At 33.8% G+C, this 17,036-nt stretch overlaps 1 protein-coding gene across 7 annotated transcripts in view; it reads right to left on the reverse strand.

The window, feature by feature from the left end:
* The window catches only part of RYR3 (ryanodine receptor 3), a 200,892-nt gene that overhangs the window by 116,286 nt on the left and 67,570 nt on the right, over positions 1-17,036 (reverse strand). For all 7 annotated transcript variants that reach the window (XM_088057565.1, XM_014249772.2, XM_088057564.1 and 4 more), the window contains exons 11-18: positions 14,159-14,332; positions 10,227-10,348; positions 8,852-9,020; positions 6,336-6,474; positions 4,620-4,715; positions 3,784-3,902; positions 1,219-1,352; positions 360-601 (exon numbers count right to left, since the gene is read on the reverse strand). In XM_088057565.1, the coding sequence (XP_087913691.1) occupies positions 360-601; positions 1,219-1,352; positions 3,784-3,902; positions 4,620-4,715; positions 6,336-6,474; positions 8,852-9,020; positions 10,227-10,348; positions 14,159-14,332 (1,195 nt within the window). The remainder of the gene's footprint in view (positions 1-359; positions 602-1,218; positions 1,353-3,783; positions 3,903-4,619; positions 4,716-6,335; positions 6,475-8,851; positions 9,021-10,226; positions 10,349-14,158; positions 14,333-17,036) is intronic.

The following is a 17,036-nucleotide window of genomic DNA, read 5'->3' on the forward strand; positions in this document are numbered from 1 at the left end:
AATAATGCAAATGTTGATTTGTTTAAAATTAATTTCTCTAAGATCAATGCACCCACCCATTGATTTTGGACAGAAAGAGTTTAGTCAGTATTGATCTAGATCTGGAAAATGCCATTTTGTGATCAAAATCATGAAAACAGAATTAATCTGCTAAAAAGTTTAATTGGTATCATATTGGTATAATATTGGCTAACATCTCAGACAAGAAGGCTGATCTGAATCTCTAAATAACTTCATGGTAAACTGGAGTTCTAAGTGTAGCTCACTATAAAGTAACATGACATATATACAAAGTAATGGAAAGCAAAGGTAGGTAAATATTAAATATAAAAATAAGTGGTTGCTCACAAAGTACTCACCAGACCACAGATGAAGGCCATCAAACCCAAAAGAGTAGAGGTCATCACCAACACCATTGCCTCCCCATCCTTCTCCACCTCCAGGATAGGGGGCATAACCTGAAGTAGAGGCCCATCCAACTCGTAAGTGGGTGGGTTCTGCCGTCAAGAATGGATCAACCTGATCAATTATTAACTCAAAGTACCACTTCTTGTATTGTGCAGAGCCCTCAGCAACACCCAAAAATATGTTTGGTCTTATGCTAAGAAAGAAAATATAAGCCAGTTAGTATAAACATAAAATGTGACATAGGAATTATATTACTGTATAATTGTCAAATTCACTTTACAAGTATGATACAAGCGTAGATATCGATAATTTCCTTATAATATTTTAAAAAGTGAACCATTTTGTATAAATTAATAAAGCTGCTGTTGAATCATCTTCTAAGGTAGAGATTCCATGTTTTGAAAAAGTTACAGTCAAAAGAGAAATGACAAGATCATTTCCTAAAATCAAAAAAACCAGGAATGAGGTTTGCCAGGAAATCGAGTCCCTCTTAAAACGCACATACTTCAGAGTATGTTTAATGTGCCCTGTTTTGACTCAGAAACAAGCAACTTTCATGTTTTCATTTTGTAACAGGTCTGATTGTGAATGAGCAATTTCTATTTGATCCCAGGTTCCATACAAATGCATATTGTCAGTAAAATTCTTTTTCCAGAAGTTAATACATAATACCTTATCACTTTCTAAGGTGTGTTTCTTAATATTGAAAGCTTTGGGACATTTCTCAGGTTACAGTCTTTTATTCAATTAATTATTGAAGATATGGAAATTCAATTTTTTCTAATATAACAGTAAAACATGTCACTATACCTTGTCACATCATTAATCAAACGTGTTTGCAAAAGTAAGTCTCTTCTAGGCAGTAAATTGTCACAGATCAAATTCTGATTGGCACGGACTGCAACTCCATTACAGACACAGAGAGAGCAAAGCACATCAAGAACCTTAAAAGAAAAATCAGAAGTAGTAAGGTAAAGGCAGCTAGGAGCATACACTATTATTCAGTTGTCAGCTTAATTTACATTCAGCATAGGACTAAAGGAAGGGATATAATATACATTATTGTTTTCTATAAACTTTTCACATATTTGGACCAAGTGTAGTCTGTACTACTGATAGAAAATATGAAGCATTTGCGGAACATAAAATCAGAGCACAGGGTTTGAGAATGCATCAAAAGCCTTCCTTTAAGATTCCTTATTCTCATTTTCATCAGAAAAAACAAAGTTAAAAGAGCTGTATGTCAACTCTTTAAGACTTTTTAATTAAATCTCATAAAAAATTTGAATATAAAATGAAATTCCTTGACAAATTTTCTGCAGCCCAAAAAACTTTGTGTGCAAAATTGGTGGATCATACTGAATGGCAATGATCTCACTGCTAATGAGTCTCTTCTGGAAAAAATGTTTTCAATTTGAGAAATAATCCATTTATTTATAAAATGAAAAATGCTTTATAAGTTCACTATAAAGCAAGACAGAATTTCAGGAAGACCTAATTCTAAAACTTCAGATTTTTTTTTTTTTTCTTGAGTCTGAAAATTGAAAGAGATTGATATCATTCTTCCAGAGTACTGGAGCAGAAGCTTTTGGAAGAGAGAACACAGCAACATAATGTTGCTTACTGCTGAGGAACAGAGCTGCGCACTTTCACAAAAAACAGAGAAGCTTCACATGACCTCTGACAAACAGTCTTTGAGCAATGAGCCCAAGTGGTCTAAAGTGCTACATATCACCTCCACTACATAAGACATCTTCACACCATTGATTATGTTATTAATATTGTACAACTCCAGAAACAGCACAATATAAAGTTCATTTTAGCTACTCCTGTTGTCACTAGTGAATTTAACACAAATTCACCATTAACAGCTTACACTGTTCAACCTAATATATTTACTTAAACACTTTTCTATGTCCCAGCCCATGCATTTTCCTTTCTACCACCACTACTATTAGGCAGAAACCATCTAGCAGAAGGATAGAGGTAATTATTTAGAGAACCACATAAACTCTGACCAGTACTCAGCTATAAAGCATCTTAGTAACATTAATGATTACCAGCAACTCACACTTTACATGTAAACTGTTTAAATAATCTCTGTGAATTTGCTGGCTCTATTTCTGACAGAAGGCTTTTTAATTTAAAAGGTCTTTAAACTCAATTATTTCCAGGACTATTTTGCTCATTATTTTTTTTATTTCCTAAATCTCAACAGAATTTCTAATCTTGCAGGAGAACAAGATACATTGTTTGTGGAATAATAGATAAATTACTTTCTTCCCACTCTTCATTACTTGCTGAGGTATAGTCAAAGACACCTCAAATGGAAATGAACAAATCCATTCCCCAGTATAATTCTTCTCCTGTGTACATTTTCCATTCCTGCTCTAAGTTCTTACTCTAAGATCTACACTGAGATGTTTCAAACAAAAGGTTTTTTCTAGGTGACTGGCATAACACAGTAATCTTGCTAAGAGATAAAAATAGTAAGCTAAACTTCCTGCTGTAATTTCAATTTTTTTTATTATGCCTACTTATATCAGTTCATATTCCTTAACCATGCTTAAAAATTCTTTTCTCCTTTACTGTATCTGTAGTTGGTTAGGTTCTCTGTATTAGTGATTTACAAGAGAAGGTAATTTCAGCTCACTAAAACTTTCTCTGTTCTTCCTCGAGGTTATCAGTCTTTCAAATAAAATTTTAATTGAGGAAGGAAACTCACATCAGAAAATCACACAAAAACCTATATCTTCATCTGTGTTGTGATGTCATCCTGGTTGCAGCCAGAAACTGTTCACCTTCTTCTATCATAATAAATTGCATATTGATGTCTAAATTAATTTCATCCAGTATATCTTCTGGAAACTCAGGGTTTTTTTCTTTCTTCAGAACACCTGTGTTTTCAGATATTTGGATTATTTTTCTGATTTCTCAATTTATTTTTTTCTTTTCTGGTACTTTTATTATTACTCAAGTTAGGAATGACTTTGCAGGATATAGTTCTCTATATCTGTAGATGCAATGGTAGTCCACTACTTCTCCAGAGCCCTGAATCACAAAACAAGCTACTCTTCCCACTTTCTTAAAGCCGCCAGAATATTTCATTTTCTCACCAAATCCAATGTTCTGACTCCTTACCAACAGTTCTTAACTGTTTACTTCTCATACAATTTTTTGGTATTTGAAAATTGCTAAAAAGCAATTAGATATTAAACATTATTTTAACCTCAATAAATAAATTTTGCAGATGTACATTAAGGTTATTGTATTCCTTTTAAGGTACTAGAATAAAATATTTCCATGTGTTTCTCATCTTTTCCCCCCACATATTATTGCAATATTAACATTACTCCTTAGTTTTTCCAAACATACCTTGTATTTGCGCCCATGTTTATCCAACAGTGAGATAATAGATTTGATGTGTTCCTCAGATATTAGATTTAGAGCTTCTGGGCTTTCAATCAGGATGCAGTGCAACACTTCCAAAATACCTACATGAAGGCCACAGAAACAATGTTGTCATTAAATCACCTGCACCACTGAACACAGCCTGAAAGCTCAGCAAGAATTTCTTACAAGATGCTGTGTTTTCTCTGGCCTAAAAAAAAAAATTAAACCACTTCTAAGGAGTAATGATATGAATATGGTACATTAGGAATAAATGCATAATAAAATGTTATTTTATCTTTTCTTTTGAATATAACTACAACTTTTAAACCACCTGAAAAAATTGCAAGTTTAGTTCCTTCTTTTCAGTGGAAGAAATAAAGGTTTCAATAGGGAGCGCTGTATAGTATACCAATACCTTGTTGAATACTCCACCGTACAAAAACTCCTACAAGCTACATCTATATGGGGTTTATATGCATGCCACATGTTATTTCATAGTACACCATTCTTGATACTGTTTGATCTAATCTCTTAATTCATCAGAATCATGTTCAACATTGACTGGATGTAGTGCACGTAACAAATGTATTGAAGCAAAAAAATTGTCATATGAATGTCTCTTTAAATATATTACTCTTGTCAATTTAAAAAAAAAAAAAGAAATCCTCCGCCCCCCCCAAAAAACCCACAAAAAACAAATCCCAAGAGTGTATTTGTTTTCTAATATGTGTTGGCTTCAAGGAAAACTGCTCTGTCAATAATGTGAAACAGGCATTGACTGACTGATAGTTAATTTACATTGTAAAAGTGAGTCTCACCTGAGGAAGATTCTAATCTGTCCAGTTTACTGATTAGCCAATCAAGATTACAGGAAAATTGAGCACAGTTGTTTCTGTTGCCACGAATGAGAGCAGCTGTAAAAAACCACAAAGTATAATTTTATAACAGAAGATTTCTGTTATAAATCAACAATGCTTTTTGTATGTATTTTAACACAATTTTTAGAGTAACTCCATAAAGCAATGAACAGACAAGTCCTCATATGCTACCGTAATAAAAAATTGAGATTTTCATTATTTGAATATCAGTAACTGATATAATTTCAAAGAAGCACATAGTTTTTTGAAGTTAAAGGGGATAAGCAAGAATCTCAACAAAAAAAATGTTTTGTTTATGTTTTATTTTTTTGCTAAATTTAAATAGTAGTTATCCAGCACCCTTGCTTAATGTCAAGCACTGTCATGATCAAGGGGCTGAAATATTTCTTTTTCTATTTCTTCCTACCAAGTGTGGGAAGATCATATGCAGAAGCCTGAGATCAAGTGCAGATTAGGCATATTAGTGTTTAGTTCTAATTTCAGATTACAACGTTTTAGAATGCATAGTTTTCAGTCTTTCAGTAATTCACACTGAATTTTGAAAGTTCATCAACATCCAACTCTTTCAAGCAATACTGTTGGTTTTCTTCCTTCTAGAAGTCACAGATCATAGGGGAAAAAAAAAAAAACAACAAAACCCCACCATTTGTATACAATTGTCAATGATTTTTATTACGAAGCACAATAAATATTACATTAGAACAACAGTGTTCAAAATCCACCTGCAGATGAAAATCAAGATAAAATATGAAAAAGTTCACATAGCACTAAAGAGAGTTTCTTTTCATCCTATTTTTCTTTAAACTCATAAAACTGTAGTAAAATGCATCTAGTAGTAACTTTTTAGTTTCCAAGGCAATGAGATTTCATCAGAAGCACCTGCATATCTGTTCTATATATAGAATATATATATAACCTCATGCTTCAAAGCACTTCCCTTGGTTTCTTGTATTCTTATCCTGACTCTCGACTTCTTTATTTCACTATGGGTCAGGACTACCTTCCTTTCTAATGAAAATAGAATGTCTTTAATCTCCATCAGAAGACAAGGTTCTCCTAAATGAGGAATAATGCAAACTAGGTATCAAAAAAGAAGTTTAAAGAATACACACATACATATATTTTTTGCTTTAAAATTTTGGTCATTCTACAACACAGAAGCAGTTTGCTCTTGAATAAGAGTGTTTTAGAAAATCTGGCACTGATATTGAAAAAATATTTCTTTTTTATGTAATTATTTTTATTAACGTTAAAATTAATATTAAGCCTCAAGTGTCAAACATGGATTGAGCAGACCTGACTACTGTTTTTAGACTTTTGTTCAGTTTCATATAAAAATACAGTTTTCCAGTTTTTCTAAATTTTAAAATAATTTGCATATAAGGTACATTCAAATATTCAAATAAAGAAAAAGGTTTTGGCATTCTTCACACAACGTTTTCCTAGCTGAAATCTAATTTTCTGATGTGTAATTGCTCAATAATTTCTGTTGTCTGTAATAAATAGCAGTAACTATATGGAAGAAATTCTGTAATTCACATAATAAACTGAATAACACTCAAAGTATTCTTTGGTGGTGAAGCAGCAAGTAGGATACCACGTGTACATATTCTGGGGGTTTTTTTTGTTATATTAGTAGTTTTTTTAATAACTTACCTAACAATTTATAAAGGAGATTCAAAATTTCTTTCCATGATGTACCACCATGTTCTTCTCTTGCAATTCCTGCAAAATGAGCTGCACTGTTGTAGTCGTTTAAGCGATCAATGCAATTTAGAACTAGTGCCAGCATTCCCTAAAACACATATGACAGAGAGGAAAGTGAACTGTACATGAAAAAGCATCAGTCATTGCTTTTTTAAAGACTTTTTCCTGTATAGATTGGAAGGTTGTATTATTTTAAATTAAGAAAATCCTAAACAACAAACCAATTGTGCTTAAAAGATTTGAATATATATTTTTCTATATCAAAATGATTAAGTTTAGAGAATGATTCCATGCTGTTCCTTACACAACTAGGTATTATGCAAAATAGAGAATAAAAATCTGAAAATAAGGCTTTACAATTTTTAAGGACATTCTTTTATATACAAAATCTTCCTTGCATAAGGAAAAACCCTTTAAATTTAGATCAAAAACAATTTTTATTGATTAAAAAAGGTGGAAATTTTACTATCCAGTAAAATATCTGTAAACCAAAGAATTTTAAATACTACAAGATATTTGTAACTTCACATTGATTGCACACTCAAGTGGTATTGAAAACCTGCAAGCAATTCAAACATGTCTAAAAGCATCACAAAATGTTTAGTATTTCTACAAAAATGTATTTATTCAATTTTCAGAATGCAATTCATGTAATTCAACAGTTATGTAATACATATCTATGGTGGTTTAGATTTGCCAATTTGAGTTTCCCAGCCAACACACCAAATAATACGGAGGGTTTTAGCAGTGGCTAAAATCACCAGTGCACTTACTCATTTCTTGCTGTGAGATATGGATTAGGAGAAGGGCAAAGCAGGCTTAAAACTTAAAAGGTATGAAGAAACTTTATTAACAGGACTACAAGAATAAGAAGCATCAGAACACCTTTCCTCCCCCTGCCCAACTTTTTCCTTTCCCAACTGACCACGTAGAGACAAAATCTGGGATGGTAAAGCAGTACCAACTATGCAATAGTCTTTCATCAGCTCTTGTAGAGAGGGGTTTTCTCTTGGCATGCCATGGAGACTTCTCCACAAGAAACAGTTTTCTTGTGGCTTTTCATTTCTATGAATAGCAGCTGCCCGGGCAAAAAGTTCTGCATTGTGAAATTCTCATTTTCACAGCCCTCCTAGAAGTGTGTCCATGGACCATGAACTCAAGGGGTATTATTTTAAGGATGAGTTATTCAAAGGCAAAGGTTCTCTTCATCTGTCTCTGTGATCATCTCTGGGAACAGAGATTTTCCTCTTCTCTCCCTGAGGGCAAAGGGTCTTCAACAGCTCTCATATCTCTCTCTGTTCAAGCTTCTCATGGGATCACAGCTACTCCAACATCTGCTTGGCTTCATTAACGGATGCCTCTGCTCACATCTATAGTTTGAACACTTCATCCCTGCATACTCTCTCATGAATTAAAGGAGATATTTCAGTGTATAATTGTCCATCTCCATGGTACTACCAAAAGAACATTTCAGCCCCATTCGGCATCTCCTCATTCTCCTACCATCTGAGGCTTGACTCAGATGGCCTTGGTGTCTTCATGTTGTCTTTCTACATGTCATCACTCCTTTTCTCTCCCTGGAGAGAGGAACAAGGTCTGCAGGTCTCATCTGTGTAGTGAAAAGGTTAATATTTTGCCCAGTGGCCGCGGCAGTCACGGTGATGGATTTCAGGCCGCGCTGGGCATGGCCTTAGTGTCAGCAGCCATGGCCCAACCCAGCCTGGGACCAGGTCCCCGCAGGCTCCGTCCCCAACTTGGGAGCCTCTGGGGCCCGGCCCTGCCTCCCCCAGGCCACACAGGCCACAGGGGAATGGGGCCAGTCTCACCAGAGCTATGTTTCCTTCTGAGGCCCAGAAGCCAAGAGAGAGAGCCTGGGTTTGTGGGTTTTAAAATGTGGATCTCACAGAGGCGGATCTAATTTCTAAATGGTGCAAAATGTTGTCAGTTCTCAGAACTAGCCAGCTACTGGCCTTTCCCAGGAACAGAGGAAGCTCCCTGCAGCTTCTCTCAAAGAAATCACCTCCATGGGTGTTTTCGTCCTTCCTTCCTCAAATGTCGATCAAGGTGAAACCACCACAATATCATTCTCTAAAACTGGCATTCTTAGAGTTTCTAGAGGTAAAAAATTCACAGGGCAAAAGAAACATCAGAAATAACACCCATTATTGACCCAGGTTTTATCATTCATTTGGAGTATCAAGGCTCTATAACTTCACAGAGAGAAAAAGAAATTTCTTATAAAATAAGTTTCGTTTAAAGATGCTCAGAAGTATTAAGATCAAATTTTATGACAGTGTGTGGCTTGTAACAAGTTCAATATACTTAGATATATATATTTATTTCAGCTAGGAACATTACATCATAGATAATAAAAATATAACTAGATAATATGCATACATCCAGATTTTTCTCAATGTTTGTGAGACAATACACTTAAAGTAATGCAAAAATCCCTTTCTCCATACCTCTTCTTTGAATAGATTTTGTCTGTTTTTGAGTGAGCGAAGTTTGTTTTGCTTATCTTCATGTTGCAGGTCTTCTTCAGGAAGCTGGAAATAAGTGATGAGGTCTTGCAGAGTCTGAGCCATCTCCTCAACAGGCAGGGCAGTGGATGAAAATGCTCTATTGTTTCCACTGTGAAAAACAAAAAGACTGGCAGCATTAATCATCTTCCCACTGTAATTTACTAATGTAGCAGCCTATTCTTTTTGGTATCTAAATCAAGTCTTGTTACATGTATGATGTGAATATAAGCAATAGATGAACTGATCATCATTCAAACATGTTATTTGGGTGCCCAGCACTCAGAGCTTCCTGAAGTGGAATCGTATTTCCCTTTGTGCATTGATATAAACATAGAGAATGTTTTTTAAAAATGAAAAAATTAGAAGAAACTATAATTCCGCAAAAAGAAGAAAGAGAGATGAAAGTTCTTTTTTTACAGAAATTGATTTTGTTTAGATGCTTTAAATCCCATTAAAGTTACTGCTGTAATGAGCAGTAGCACTTATTGAAGTTATACACACACAATCTTCTGGAAAAAGAGCACAAAAGTAGCAGGTAATCCTAACCATTAATTAGATCTTCTGTGTCTATTCCATACAGTAAATAAGAAAGGGTGGGATTTAAAAATATATAGCTTTTCAAGGAATCTTTGTTGTCAGTAAAATAATGTCTTTTTCTGTCCAAGTATTTTGTCAGTCTTGTGTGATAACCCAGTGCTCCACAGCCTGACTACTATAAATAGCATCATCTAGCAGGCACTGACTGTTGGCAAAGATGGCTCTGTTTTAGATCCTCAGCCCAAGAAATACAAAGGAGTGGTGCAGGTTCTTGAGATACTGAAGTAATAATGTTTTAAACACAGGCTCATATGGTAGGCAAATAATTAATGACAAACTCCTTTTTCTTTATTTTTTTCATCAAATACTATATCAATATTACAAGGGTGAATACTTCATCATCATAATTAAAACTTCTGCCAAGCACTACAAAAATATTGTTTCTTTAGTATAAAGTACCTTCTTACAGATTTAATTACACAAAGTTCTAGGTACCATTGAACACTCACTAACGAACTAAAATCAGTTGGCACATTTTCGTCAACCTAGATTATGATCCACCTTGCTTCTGGCTTCAAGATATTAGATTTCATGTTAATAATCTCACACAAACCGTTCTGTCTATTTAATGGCATTACTAATCAAAATTTCAAATTTCAATCAATAAAAATACATTTCTAATACCTTCTAAATTCAAATACTTGAAAGCAGGACACAAGGACTTTCGTAGACAAATTCTTATAATTTCAGAATACTTTAGAAACAAGGTAACAGCTACCTTATAAAGTGGCTGAATAAGCTTGTAGTATTGCGAATGATTCGAGCAGCCTGGGATTCCTCACGTTGGCATCTTTGTAATGTGAGACCATCATCCATATGACCTTCTTGGTGTAATATAACCTGTTGAGAGTCAGTAATTATCACAATAATTACTTAAAAACACTTTTTGCTTTAAAATATTTTTTTACTTATTTCAATACTGCACTGAAAAAAGTAATTTGCATATATAATGATTTGTTAATCACTTTATCTAGACACCCATTAAATAACTACAAGCTTTTCAGTCTCGCATAAGTTATTAAGAGAAGACAATGTATTTTTATTCTTCCACAATTCATTAAAAAAGATACTCTTAAAAAATATTTTCAAATTGTAACCAAAAATGTCATTTTTTCCTATATTCTAGCTCTCAGGAAAAGAGGAACTTCACTTTCTTAAGCATCATTTATGAAAGGATTTATGCTTTAAGACTACTGACAAGAAAAACCAAGCTGGAGTGACAAACAAATATTACAGTGTTGCTAAAGGAATAATAGTGTTTATGAGCAACTTTTGATTTATTTAACTATGTCTACATATACATATTGTGATATGTTGTATATGTTCTTATCTGAACCAGATAGGAACATCATATGAACTTCAAGCAATAACAGAGATCCTTTTGTGGGATTTTAATCTCTCACTTTGAAAAAAACCACACAGTCACAGAAAACTAGCATCACTTTTAGGTGTCACAAAAACAAATCTTGGTCATTTTGAGTCATTAAAATCCTTCAGGAATTTTGTAAGAAGTAAATGTGAGTTATTCTGCTTCTTTGTCCAAGAAGCAATCCACTGAATTCTCCACCAAAAAAATGTATCTTTTTAGCTTTGAGTTAATAAAAATTTGCAATCCACATTCCCAGTTAGCAGCGTAATTCTGAGGGCATGAATAGTTAACAAAGAAACAAGTAATGTTATACAAGTGGTTCCTGGACAAATGGGGAAATTATTTACCATCAGCTTTTCTACATACTAGCATAGAGCTGTATCAAAGCGCCGGAAAGTGCTTTTTCTGTGCTTGGCAGAATCTACACATGTGCTGTGTTCCTTCAAACATGCTGAGGAACAGCTTTTAAAAGAGACAAACATCACCTGCTGAGTTTATCTGGACAGCAGAATCCATGGAAATATGATAGAGAAGATGGGGAAGGTATTTTTCAATTATTACATTATTATTTTCTTGAGACTGGTTTAAAACTTGGTCAATTTCCTCATTTTCAGATACTTCTTTTTATAGAATCACACTGCGGGTGATTTTGCTAGCTTAAATACCACTGTTTCCATAGAGAAGGTCCTGAGGTCTCTAAACTGAGGAGTAAGTGAAGATCTGCTCTTCCCATAACAAAACAGTAAGAAAACATTTGACAACCAAATGTTTCCTCAGGCCATTGTACACAGCTCCAGATTTTGGAGCTACAGGAATGAAAACATTTGACAGATAGGGTATTAAAGCTGTCATGCCTTGCAAAATAATTGCATCTTAATTATTGTAGAGCAGATGTGTGCTCTTCTCCATAAGTATGGAGTGGATGAGGGAAAAGTCAAAGGACCTAATCTTTCCTAAATTAGGACAAAAAAAAAACCCAACCAAAAGCCCACCAAACTAGAAAACCAACAAACAACCCAAACCTCAACTAAATCATCCAGAAACATCACAATGACAGGAAAGTGCTATTTAAAATTCCAGTAAGTACATCACAGGCAGGAGCATCCAGTGCTGACTACATCAGTTCCTCAGATAAAACACTGCTCTGCATATAAAAGGGGCATTTGGCAGAGCCTTGCTTGTTGAAGTACAGCAAGGTACTGAGCCACACTGTGAGCAATGGCCTTCAGAGTGTGGATCCAAACCACATAGCATAGGTTTTTCTGTTCCCTGAACCCTAGAATTCCAAAGCTCTGCAGGAGTTCATTGCTTGCACTAAAGCAAGCTCTCAAACTGAAAAGACAGACATCCGTCACTCACTGGATGGTGGAGGGATGTTGACAAGAATACTGATGTAAACATCATCATTACATGGCAAAATCTTGAACACTTGTTTACCACAATCTCAGAGAGAGACAACAAATAAAATTTCTGTCAGAAATCATGCAAAAAAAGCCTCATAAACTATGCCAGAATTTCTTTCACATTTGTTAGTATAATAATTAGATTACACCAAAGCTAAACAACAGAAATTTTTACGTGGAATTTTTAGTATTTTATAACAGTACTAATCTCATTGTTTTCTCCTCTCAATAGCTTTACAGAAGCTGACAGTGATAATAGTTAGGCCATATCAGAAAAGCATCATTTGCCTCTTGCAAAAACAAGGTATTTCTCAATCCCCCTAGGGCTAATGAGTCATGTTACAAAAAGTGCAGGCCAGCTTCAGAAGGAATACAGTGAGTGAATGTGAAAATTGCCTAACACAATGATGGCAGAGGATGAGTACTGAGCAATGACTTCAGTTCTAATGCAGAAAAATTAATTTTATATGAAATTTAAAGGGATATGTATCTCAAATTGCTTACAAGACTATAGCTTAGTATCATATATTGCAGGGTATGAAAAACTGTTTCGTGCCTCCATAGGAATATTAATTGCATGAAGCTAGAAGGTTTGGATTTTCTTCTGTTTGAAGGCACATAACGAGAGAGAATTCTCCAGGTGAGAGAGCAACAAAAGATTTGAAGTTTTTGAACATGAAGGAAACAATTTCAAAGGAGAATAAAAGAGGCAGGCAATTATGGAGGTCCTTTTAGTCTCTTGCTGCTGAGCAGAAAACTGGAGTAACAAAATACTAAATGCCAGAGGAAGCTATTGTAAAATTCTTCATTGAATACAGAGGAAGAATCTACACACTGCCTTTTCAAGAAGTAAAACTGGACCCTCTGAGGAAACAAAATGACACAGCCACTTGTGGCATGGGAAATGAAGAGGCCATCATTGTGTGGTTTAATTTTTAACCAAGAAAATACTGAATGACTGGCATTTAAAGAATTTCCCTGATCAGCCAGGTTGCTGAGAAGTGAAGGGGCCGAGCACTCACTGCCCATTGGTGATGACCATGTGTGCTGCATACGAAGAAATGTGATTGTGCCTAGGGAATGTGAGGAGAACCTCATTGTTTCATTCTGCAGTGCTTGTGTCTGGGTATTCCCTTATGAATGTACAAGTAACTAAAGAAGAATTCCAACTGCTTTTCAGTAATGAACTTTTTTATTTTTTATTTTTCATGTTCTAGTGATGGGTTCAAGTTGTAAAAATCTACAAACAGAGAATAAAGGAATCTTTTGGTAATGACCAAGCTACATGAAGCTAGTGCTAAAACCCCTAACACTGGATGAAATATGAACCTAAAATTTGAAGACATAACATGTCATATGCCACTAATTAAGAATATAATTGTGCCCTAAAATCAAAAGACAGAGAGAAAGACCTTCTTGACATCACATCACAATTACAACTAACATTTTGGGAAGATGTTATTTTCTGATATCGCTTAAGAAACTTGATTATTTTCTAAGGCCATTTCTTAAGTGACAAATTTAATTGCTATTTCACATAATATCTTTAATTAATAAAATCTGAAACAGATGACTTATTAGTTTACACCAGTTATAACAGTTAAATTTAGATTTTTAAATACTTATCCAAATGAGGAATTTGTGTCTTTTACTAGTGTAAAAAATAAAAATTGAGCACAAACTAATAATTTCTTCTGAGAAAAAAAGTAATTAAATACATTTCTTAATGACAAAGTTTTTCTTCAATTACACAGTGGTTACATTAATATCTATCACTGTTTTCATTTTTAGAGTGAAATATTCACATTTTCAATAAGATCACAAAACAAAACCACAAATTGATTTCACAAGTAATTAAAAAAAACCCCAAAACATTACCTTTCTTTTCAAGGGACCTAAACGTGCTGATTTAGCATCCTGTGCTTTGTAAGTCAGCCATAAGGCAGTGGCCACATGTTGGACAAAACAGATTGAATCTCCATACTTTATTTCTGGGACTCCCATTCCATCAATGTCACGTTTGAGACTAGATTCCTGCTTTTCTTTCAGCTCCTAAGGAGATAAAACAAAATTGGTATTTAATCTCTGTATTGGAATAGGAAAAAGCACTGAATTCCACCCTGATACATATTACAATACTGAACAATATTTATGCTACTTATGCTGTTAAGATGCAGCTAAATTTCAATTCACATAACTTCAGCTTCTGTCCAATTAATCTTTCAGACTGTGATTAAAAATATCTTCAAATCTGAAGCATCATTTTCACTGGAGCAAGAAAAATCAAGTCAAATCCATTACAGTGGATTCATACAAAAAAACCTTTAGATGTTTATCTTAAGCTGTTCAATAGTGGAGTTACTGATGTAAGTAAGGTTTCAATTTAACACTCTGTAGAACTCAATGTAGCCAAAATATTTGAATTTTAGCTTAGACATGAAAAATAAAAATAAAAATAAACCAGTTTTGCAATGTAGTTAAAATATTTTTATGCTGAATAAATTTTATTTATAATTTGCATATAAAGGTACACCCTTTGCTTAGACTAATGCCTCTGTATTGAAAAACCACCCAAAAAGAAAATATTCATTATTTTAAAAGTACAAATTGGCTTTCATATTTACTTTACTTTTGCATTTCTAATTTTTTACATTTAATTATTTAAATAAATTAAAAATGTTTTTTATTTATCCACTTCGTAAGAAGATTCGGATTCTTTTAAACCTCTTTTAAAGACATTGCTCAATGGTTGGTTGGAACACCCATTTTTTAAGCCAAATTGATTTCTTAATCCCGTTATACTTCCTTTAAAACTGGGTGATTTTAAGGCTTCATAACTTTAAAATAAAGTAGTTGTCCTTTAAAAAATTTATTCAGGAATAAGGACAGAATTACTCTGAAGGCTTTGTAATAGCAAGTTATGGATATATGTGATTGTGCTGGTTTTATATGTGTAACAAGTTTTTTTTATTATATGATGTTCAGCATCTGTGCAGTAAGCAGGAGTTGTATTATATCTATGCTAATCTGCTTTCATTTATATGTAATTTGTCACATTTCAACAATAATTTCAGTTGAAACAGGTAACACTATAATGCCAAGATGAAGCTGAAAGAAATTACAAGACATTCCTTGCAGATACATTTCAGTTTCAAGACTATGGGGAACACATGTCACATCAGATTTGTGTGGACTCGGCTGTTACCTACAGAAAAAGATGAACTATTTCAATACCCATTTGCAGTGAAGACATTCAGTGAAAAATACAATAAAATAGAATAAATACACTGTCAGCAATTAATTATTTGTCTTTACATGGTAACCTGAAGATTAAAACCTTTTTCTTCAAGTATTGTGTCTCCATCAATAATCAAGCATCAATAAAAATTTCAGAGAAAGAAATCATGTGGGAAGAAGTGATCCTAATTAAATTACTTATTTGAAAAAATTGAATGATACTGATTCCTTTTGACAACACTAAACATAGTGAAAAAAACCAACTTTTTTCATTTCAGAAATAAATTTTTAGAATTATTTCAGGGGCCTGAAGGCTGTTTTCACTTTGAGAAATACAGCACAAATTCCTTTTCATCATGTTTTGCTCTTTGTGCTCTGTCCAGCTTCTCTAGGATTTCAGCCAAGTAATTTGATCGCAGTGTGCAAAGACATGGCGTATTTTGTAACAGCTGAAAGTCTAGTCAGATAAAGATTACTGGGGGAGAAGGGGAAGAAAACATTTTCTTATCTAGATATTTGTACATAACAGTAAAATATCCAAACACTTTGGCTTTTAAAACCCTCTCTTCACAGCCTAGTCTCAGTTTAACTCCCTCAGGCCACAAATTAAATCAAAGAAAAAGAATTGTATCATGGGCCTGGAAGGTGGCAAAGGAAAAATAATAGCATCAACAACAAAAATAAAATACCCAAAATCAAACAAACAAAAAAAGATGCAATGAACAAAGGCCAAAGCTGTCAAAGATGATATTTTCAAAAGATGTTTAATATTCTAGAGGAAGGGCAAGACTTAGAAAGTGCGAAAGAATTGTAGATTCCTACACGATAGAAGGAATATGAGGAATGGCAATGTGAACAGAACAAACTCAACTTTCTCTACAAATATTTTACAGTAGTAAAAACACAGTAGGGGCAACATTTTTGCCAGCTTAAGGGCTTGTTTAGACAGTCCTAAGAATGGCTGTCTGCTGGGCTCCTACTAAATCTAACTTTCATGAGCTGATTAAAATTTTATCTTTTGATTTGCACACTGTTATTGCATTAAAAGTACTGCCATAGATACTCCAATTCAACAAAAGAAAAAGATAAAAAGTCTACAGATATTAGAGCTTGCTACTGGTATTATTGTACTCCATATATTTTGCTTTGTAAATTTGTACATTCCAGTAGACAAGAAAAAAATGTTACTTTCATTTCATGTTCTATTTTCTCTTCCCATAAAAATAAGTAGAAAAAAATTGTTTAATACTGCATTTGAAGTGCAGTGCTTACTGGTAAATTATAATTATAAAATATTTACTTAAAAATAAATATTTGAGCTTCTAGAGATAAACGTAGGTAAGGGTCTTTGCAATATCTATCATCTTATTATAAAACCAAATTAAGCTTTATGATTACTACCATACTATTACGACATCCTAATGACATGTTGAGTCCCTAAGACAGCTACATGTTGGCAGTAATATTAAAATGATATCAAATCCTTCTGCATGAGTCATCTGTGACTTTTGAATGTGTC

This window comes from Pseudopodoces humilis, chromosome 7, assembly GCF_049639895.1.
Source record: "Pseudopodoces humilis isolate 2021_Gansu_Grassland_sample_001 chromosome 7, ASM4963989v1, whole genome shotgun sequence".
Taxonomy (NCBI): domain Eukaryota; kingdom Metazoa; phylum Chordata; class Aves; order Passeriformes; family Paridae; genus Pseudopodoces; species Pseudopodoces humilis.